Source organism: Gekko japonicus, unplaced genomic scaffold, assembly GCF_001447785.1.
Source record: "Gekko japonicus isolate JY-2015 unplaced genomic scaffold, Gekko_japonicus_V1.1 scaffold3486, whole genome shotgun sequence".
NCBI lineage: Eukaryota > Metazoa > Chordata > Lepidosauria > Squamata > Gekkonidae > Gekko > Gekko japonicus.
Genome location: NW_015173788.1, coordinates 113,923 through 122,801, shown reverse-complemented (window position 1 = coordinate 122,801; position 8,879 = coordinate 113,923). Strand labels below are relative to the sequence as shown.

Below are 8,879 nucleotides of genomic sequence, written 5' to 3'. Positions count from 1 at the left end.
AGAGGAGGGAGAGCTTGTACCTGAATAAAACTTGGTCTTAAAGGTGCCACTGGACTGTTTTGGCCTGGGGGCCTGGGGGAGGTGCTTTGCAGCTTAGCTGGCTGCTTCTTGCTCTGACTGAGGGCTGCTGGGAGCAGGGGGTGGGACTTGTTGCATGTGCCCGCCCCCTGGGCTCTTTACTGCTGGAGCTCCGCTCCTGTGCGCTCCTGCAGGAAATGACCCCTGCTTACAGGTATTTGAAGAAGTGAGCAGTAACTCATGAAAGCTCCTCCCCTGCCACGTATTTTGTTAGTCTTTAAGGTGTTCCTGGACTCTTGCTCTTTCCTACTGCTGCAGACAGACTAACATGGTGACCCACTGTAAACTTTATCATAAGGTAGATTTACCAGTGGAATGGCAAGAGCAAAGGGGTGAGGGAGTTGCGAGATGTTGTGACATCATGTCATTATGAAATGCTCTAGGAATTCCCCCAATCTCAGCAGTAAAAACCACAGAGACTAGAGGAGTTCCTAGAGCATCATGTGACACCATTTCCTGCAGTCTCTGACCCTTAAATGTTCCTGCCCTCAAAGTCTCCAAGATGGCAACCCTAACATAAGGGCTGATGTTTTACACCCAGACTATCCAGAAAAGGGTGTTTTCTTCCAACCTTGATAGCCCAGGCTAGCCTGATCTCATCAGAACTTGGAAGCTGAGCAGAATCGGCCCTGGTTAGTATTTGGATGGGAGACCACCAAGGTAGTCCAGGGTTGCTACACAGAGACAGGCAAAGGCAAACCACCTCTGCTAGGCTATGATCGGATGTGCAGTTTGATCCATTGGCATTGCTGTTCCCTTATGGATTTAAAATTCATGATCAGACAGCAACATCTGTCTGTCATGCCCCAGTCGTCTGAATCCCACCCACCCCTTACTGTGTGTTTCATTGATACCTGTGAAAGTCCAGTCCTGTTGGTCTGAACTGGTTCCAAAATGGATTTCCTGTTGTCTGATCACTCTGTTGTGCACCCAAGCCATCAGGCAGGTCTGACTGGTCTCTTGTTTTCCGGCCACCGTTTATTTTTCTCTAGTTAGTGATGTGTGCATAACTGCATATTTGCACCTCTCTCTCACTCCCTCTGCCACAGAGGCTGCTCAAAAGTTTGTTTTCTTTATAAAATCTTTCAAAAAAAGCCACCTCTGTACATCAACTTTTTTCTGTGCTTTCAGGAAGGGGTTAATTGAAAATTTTAGAGAGGGAGGACAGCAGTGAACTACATGTCCCAACTACATATCATCAGCGCTTGTGTACACGATCAGAGGACAAGTTTTTTTTTAAATGGCCAATGGCCCCATGAGCTACATATCCCAGCAGGCTCATCAGTGCTTGTGAGCATGCTCTGAGGACAAACTTTTAAGAAATGGCCGACGGCAACACTCCCTAGCTGCAGCGTCTGATCGATCAGATACGGGTAAAAGCACTTTGAAGAGCTAAAAGGGGTAAGACTGATCATAATTTTTGGTTACAAAATAACCTGGATCAATTAGAGGCGGGGCAACAGTGGGTCGAACTGCATGTCTGACCGCAGCCCTAGTCTCTTGCCTTGAAAGCCCTGTGGGGTCATCAAAAGTCGTCTGCAACTTTATGGATGAAAAAAAAAATTAGGAAACCAAAATACATCTTCTCTCACCTGATGGTCCTTTCCTGCATTCTAAGTGGCCAGACCAAGACATGAGTGTGCAGAGTGGTTAAATTAATGTACAAAGCATTGTTAATACCAGCATGGCTTGTATAACTCTATGGGAGAATACAACATTAACCTTTGTTAGGTTCTAAAAAGAATCATTAGAAATTTGCTGATGAATATTTGACTGCCTCAAAGTCAATGATAAATCTGCATTGTGCACATTACTCTCCTGGAAAAATAGGAGACCACATAACTATAAAAGGAAATAAATACCCTGCTGATTGCCTCCTTCCTTTTGGTGTGTCGTTATCACATTCTGTCTCTGTATATGCAGTGCGAAATAATGAGAGGTTTTATTTCTTGAGTGATTAAAGCCGCAGCTGTTGCTGCTTATTGAGTTGCTTTAACCCACAAAGTGGATTAAAGAACATGATTCTTCGTTTCAGGCTACATGTTTTATGTTGCTTTCATGGATACCAAGGGCCGAATTCCATATTACTTACAAATGTGTAGCGGTAGAAAAGAGCAAGAGTCCAGGAGCACCTTAAAGACAAACAAAAATTGTGGCAGTCGCTGCTCACTTCTTCAGATACAGACAAACAAGGCTACCCATCTTGATCGATCTTACAACTGTGTGTAAGACTGATATCTCTTTGTGGGGGGAAGGATGGAAAACTCACTTTGGGATGGGGTTGGCGGAGAGGGGGGGGTGTGACTTGGAAACCATAGAGTTTTTGGTAATTCCTAGAGCTACCACATGCCACTTCTGTGTTTTCCCCAGAAGTGATGTACCAAGACCCCCAAGGTCACTTTTTCCCCTTTATTTTTTTTATCCCGCTGCCACTCCATAATGTGGAGGGCAAAGAGGGCTGCCAGTGGGACATTTCTCACCATAGCAGGAGACCTGGCAGCCCTGTTTTGGTGAAGTAGGAGAGAAAGAGGCAAAGTGGGGTTGTGGAGAATAAGAGACTTAAACCTTTCTCCACCCACCACTTCCTTGCTCCAAATGGCCTCAGATTAGCTAGCATGTTACGTGTATGTTGGTCCTCGAATACAATTAATGAGGCTATGGGTTTGGTTATCTTATATTCTAATAGCGAAGTCTGGATATCTTTGGATATTTACATCCAGCGACTGGAGCTGTGAATGGGCAAGACAGATCTTTCTACAAATCTGAAATGAGCCCTAGGTTTGCAAGAAAATGTGAAATCTAAAAAAAAAATACACTGGGCAGCTTAAAAAATCTGCAAATGATAAAAAGGAGCACCTGTAGCTTTAAACAACGGATTCCCTCAGTGGTGTTGAATCTCCAATGACTCCGAAATAAATCCACGTTTAAAGGTTAAAGCAAAATTTATTCCAAAGCGTTTGAAAGAAGCAGGAACAATAGAATTGTTAGGAATGAACACATACCCCACAGGGCAACATGATAAAGGAACTTTGAACCAAGTTATAACCAATAGATCCCATTCCCGCCGGCGCGAAAGAACAGTACACTGGCAGGTCATTACATGGGAACATAATGGTTTGCCTTTCTCAAAACAGACTCTTAGTTCACAGGCGAAAGACACTACTAACGAGCAAGCTGATAACATAGCTTCATTCCCCCACACCAGCTGGATAACCTTGAGCAGTTACAGGCACCTACCAACCAAGAATGTGAAACTCAGAATAAGAAAACAGGAGGGGGCAGGGAATACACTCAGGGAACCAAAACCCTCAATGGCAGCTTGCTGACATACTGCCCTCCTGAAAATACCACTTACTCCCCTTCTCCCAGAATCTCCCGGAATCTCCCGGTTTGTGAGGGAAACGTTTATGGAACTGGCGCAACAAATAAGGGGCCCGAATATCCCCTTCTTCCACCCATTCCCGGTGTTGGGGACCAAAATCCACCCACTCAATGAGGTACCAACGTTTCCCCCGTTTAAGTTTACAATCCAAGATGTCTGCAATTTCAAAGTGTTCCCCCCCTTCAAGCAAGATAGGCGGTGGAGGGACACATGTAGGACGCCACTCAGAAGAACCGGGGTCCTTCTTTAACAGACTCATATGGAAAACGGAATGCAAGGCTCTCAAATTTTTCGGAAGTTCGACATCAACTGACACATTATTAAGAATTTTTAGAACCCGAAAAGGGCCAATAAATTTCCACCCCAGTTTACGACTAGGACGTAGAAGCTTAATATTTTTAGTTGACACATACACAAAATCACCAGGCCGCAGACCCAAACCCGCCACCCTTCCTCTGTCAGCCTGTGCCTTGTAAGCTGCCTTCGCAGCGTTTAATGTTTCACACAAAAGAGGCCATGCTAGTTCCAAAGATTGACACCACGCTCCCGCATCAGTAGGCTGAAGAGGATGTTCCCCCCAAAAAAAGGGCAATGGGGGGCTGTCGTAGCCAAAGACGGCTTTGAAGGGAGACATGCCAATTGAACTGTGATCAGTGTTGTTATAACAGTACTCAGCCAAGGGCAGCAGATCACACCAGTCAGACTGTTGGTAATTGGTAAAGCAACGGAGGTATTGTTCCAAAGTTTGATTAACGTGTTCTGTCTGGCCATCAGTTTCTGGATGATAGGCACTACTGAGCCCTTGCTCCACACCCATGGTGGACATAAGTTCACGCCAAAACTTAGAAACGAATTGAGTTCCCCTGTCGGATATGATCTTGGCTGGCAACAGGTGGAGCCATACCACGTGGTAAAGGAACGTTTTGGCTAAAGCCTGGGCAGACGGCAAAGAAGGGAACGGGACAAAATGCGCCTGTTTGGAAAATAAGTCGACCACCACCCAAATAACAGTTTTACCCCTGCTAGGAGGCAAGTCAGTGATGAAGTCCATAGACACCACTTCCCATGGCCTGGAGGGAGTGGGGAGGGGTTGAAGTAAACCAGGTGGTTTCCCCCCTCGAGGTTTTGACAAGGCACACGTTTGACAGGTCCGCACAAATTCCAACATGTCCATGCGCATGCGGGGCCACCAGAATTGTCTGCGGAGCAATTGTAGTGATTTAACAAAACCCCAGTGGCCCGCCAGTTTCGAACCATGTGCCGCTTGCAGTATTTCCCCCCGCAGCGCAACCGGAACATACAGCTTCCCCTCGGAGTAGACCAAACCATTTGGTTCACGGGAACACTGGGGAAGCTCTTTGATCAGCACCTCATCCTCTGGGGCCCAGGCTGAAACATAACGTTGACACCATTCCTTCCCCTTAGACAGAATAGCAGAGGGCGTCTGCGGGCTAATTGGGGCGGGCATTTGTTTAGCTTGCGCTCGGGTTACCACCGCGCCACCCAGCTGGGCAGGAGTGAAGACAGAGTCAATGATGATGTCACGCTGTGTCACATGATGTCACATGTTGCGGTAGGCGTGACAGAGCGTCCGCTAGTGAGTTGGCTGTGCCCGGCAAATGATGAAGAGAAAATTGGAATTTAGAAAAGAAATCAGCCCATCGGAGTTGCTTTGCATTTAAGTTCCTGGGTGACTTCAAAGTCTCAAGGTTTTTATGATCAGTCCAAATCTCAAACGACACCCGTCCCCCCCCCAGCCAGTGGCACCATGTCGAAAGGGCCAATTTGATGGCCGATGCTTCCTTCTCCCATATCGACCAGTGCCGTTCAGCCTCAGAGAACTTTTTAGATACATACGCCAATGGGTGCAACTTTCCCTCCGCCCCCTACTGTAAAATGGCCGCACCCATTGCCACATCGGACGCATCAGTTTGTACGATGAATTTTTTAGTTTCATTTGGCGGCGCCAGTATAGGCTCAGAGGTGAATAATAGTTTGAGCCGTCTGAACGCCTCATCACATTCAGGGGACCATTTGAGGGGTGCTCCTGGCTTGGTCGAGTCAAACCCCTTCCCTTTGGTTTTTAATAGGTCAGTTAAGGGGAGAGCCACTTGGGCAAACCCTTTGATGAAAGCGCGATAAAAATTGGTAAATCCGAGAAATGCTTGAAGTTGCTGTCTGGTCCTGGGGGGTTCCCATTCAAGCACTGCCTGAATTTTCCCCGGATCCATTTCCAACCCCCCTCCCGAAATGCGAAACCCTAAAAAGTCAATGTGCGTCTGATGAAATTCACATTTGGACAGTTTGGCAAAGAGTTTGTGCTTGTGTAACCATTTGAGAACTTCTCTGACCAATTTGACATGGGAGGGGAGGTCCTGGGAGTATATTAACACGTCATCTAAATAAACAATCACCCCCTTAAACAACAAGTCATGCATGACCTCATTAATCAAGTTCATGAAGACCCCCGGAGCCCCTTGCAGACAGAAGGGCATAACCAAGTACTCAAACTGTCCCAACGGGGTGTTGAACGCCGTCTTCCCCTCATCCCCTTCTTTGATGCGCACACGAAAGTATGCGTCACGTAGATCAAGTTTGGAGAATATCTTCCCCTTTGTAGCCTCAGCTACTAGGTCTTTAATCAGCGGCAATGGGTAGGCATTAGTAGTGGAAATGGCATTCAACCCACATAGTCTAAGCCCCCCATCTTTCTTTTTCCGGAAAAGAACTGGAGCTACGAAAGGGGAGGAAGCTGGGCGGATGAAACCCCTAGCTAGGTTCTTGTCGAGGAACTTTCGCAGTTCAGCCTTCTCCGCCGGCCCCATCGCATAGATTTTACCTTTTGGCAATTTGCTCCCGGGTAACAGTTCAATGGAGCAGTCAGTGTTGCGATGGGGGGTTAAATCGTCAGCCTCCTCCTCCCCAAATACCCGTGCCAAGTCCCGATAGTCGGATGGGAGGGTCGCTACTTCCTCAGGGGACAACGTAGCGCAAGGGAAGTTGCAACGATCGTTCGATTTCCTCCAGCCGGTCCTCGCCTGGGTCTCTGTGGGTCTCGCTGAGCCCGGGGCCTGATCCTCTCCCCGGATCTTCCTCCCAGAACTCGTCATCCTCCTCTCGGTACCTTCCATGTCTCTGCTCGCGTTCACCCAGGCTGTCCCGGAGGCCGCTCCCCCGGTAAGAGTAAGTCTCTCTCGTGCCTCGGGTGTCGAACCTCATCCAGTCCTCAGAGGCTCGCATCATGTTCCGACCCCATTGGCTCGGGGTTGGAGGCAGCCATGGTAGGTAGCTCGGGCAAGGTACCGTTCCCCCTACTGCTCCCGTAGCAGGCACCGAGACGGGCGCCGTGGTGACCAGTGGGGCCGCAGAGGTTACCGGGATGCCAAGCAAATCCCCCTCTGTTGTAGGTACTGTTGTGGGTACCGTTGTAGGTATGTTCCCTTCTGTCCCGCTCATGATTTTGATCCGACTCGAGATGATGAGGAAAATTGATTCCTAACAAAATGTTGAATCTCCAATGACTCCGAAATAAATCCACGTTTAAAGGTTAAAGCAAAATTTATTTCAAAGCGTTTGAAAGAAGCAGGAACAATAGAATTGCTAGGAATGAACACATACCCCACAGGGCAACATGATAAAGGAACTTTGAACCAAGTTATAACCAATAGATCCCATTCCCGCCGGCGCGAAAGAACAGTACACTGGCAGGTCATTACATGGGAACATAACGGTTTACCTTTCTCAAAACAGACTCTTAGTTCACAGGCGAAAGACACTACTAACGAGCAAGCTGATAACATAGCTTCATTCCCCCACACCAGCTGGATAACCTTGAGCAGTTACAGGCACCTACCAACCAAGAATGTGAAACTCAGAATAAGAAAACAGGAGGGGGCAGGGAATACACTCAGGGAACCAAAACCCTCAATGGCAGCTTGCTGACAGGTGGCTGTTGCTAGGCAACGACAGCATTCCAAGGCTTGGTTCTGTCAGTAAAAGGCAGGGGGAGGGCCCTTTTCCGCCCTATTTTGGCTTTTGAGGGAGAACTCATTGGGGCCAGCCCTGGGCCTAGGATTGCCTGCTCCAGGTTGGGAAATTTCTGGAAATTTTATCCAAAATCCACCCACTCAATGAGGTACCAACGTTTCCCCCGTTTAAGTTTACAATCCAAGATGTCTGCAATTTCAAAGTGTTCCCCCCCTTCAAGCAAGATAGGCGGTGGAGGGACACATGTAGGACGCCACTCAGAAGAACCGGGGTCCTTCTTTAACAGACTCATATGGAAAACGGAATGCAAGGCTCTCAAATTTTTCGGAAGTTCGACAGCCTGGCTGCTTGCTACCGTTCAACAGCAGCCACCCTATGAGAGCCAGTGTGGTGTAGCGGTTAGAGCTTCAGGTTAGGGACCATTCAGATCCCCATCTTGCGGTGGAAGCTGACTGAATGATCTTGGACCGATCACATACGTTTAGCCTAACCTACCTCACTGGGTTGTTGGCCAACCACTTGCCCAGGAGGTCCAACAAGCAAGGCATACAGGTGTTCCTCTATCACGGTTTTATTACCAGCCCAAGTTTACTGCCTCTGGGTGTGGAGTTTCCCTTTGGTCACCATATCTAGTAGCCACTGATAGACCTATCCTCCATGAATCAGTGTGTGTCAGTAATGTGCTCTCAAGTCGCAACCAACTTATGGTGACACCAGCAAGGAGCTGTCGAGGCAAGAGAAAAGCAGAGGTGGCTGGCCATTGCCTTCCTCTGCAGCAGGGGTCATTTCCTGTGGGAGCGCACAGGAGCGGAGCTCCGGCAGTAAAGAGCCCAGGGGGCGGGCACACGCAACAAGCCCCGCCCCCTAATCCCAGCAGCCCTCAGTCAGAGCAAGAAACAGCCAGGTAAGTTGCAGAGCCCCCCCTCCCCCCGGTCCAAAACAGTCCAGTGGCACCTTTAAGACCAAGTTTTATTCAGGTACCAGCTCTCCCTCCTCTGCGAGGACAGATCTGCATGACCCCCCCCCAATAGCTAGCCATCCAAAACAGTTCAGTGGAGCCTGTGGTGGGTGTTGCCTTCTGACACACTTCCGGTGATGTCAGGGGGTTTGGCATATGCAAATAAGTTATGCTAATGAGTTATGCTAATGAGCTCCTGCACATTTTTTTCTAAGAAATGACCCCTGCTCTGCAGAGCCTTCCTTGGTGGTCTCCCTTCCAAGTACTGACCTTGCTTAGCTTCCGAAATCTGATGAGATCGGGCTCTACCATCCCGCTTCCCTCCCCCATGAACCTGTAATCCCCTTTTAAAGCCATCTGTGTTGACGGCCATCACTGCATCTTCTAGCAGTGAATTCCACATTTCCAACTTGTGTCCCAAGAAAACCTGGTGATTTTTGGAAGAACCATGAAAAGATAATCTTAATCACTCCC

The 8,879-nt window shown here is 48.2% G+C and overlaps 1 protein-coding gene across 1 annotated transcript; it reads right to left on the bottom strand.

The window, feature by feature from the left end:
* Positions 1-5,811: 5,811 nt before the first annotated feature.
* On the bottom strand, positions 5,812-6,285 carry LOC107120786 (RNA-directed DNA polymerase homolog; the record flags this gene model as incomplete). The annotated part of the gene is made up of 1 exon (XM_015423552.1): positions 5,812-6,285. A coding segment is annotated over exon 1 (474 nt), but the record flags the coding sequence as incomplete, so codon positions are not given.
* Positions 6,286-8,879: the final 2,594 nt, after the last annotated feature.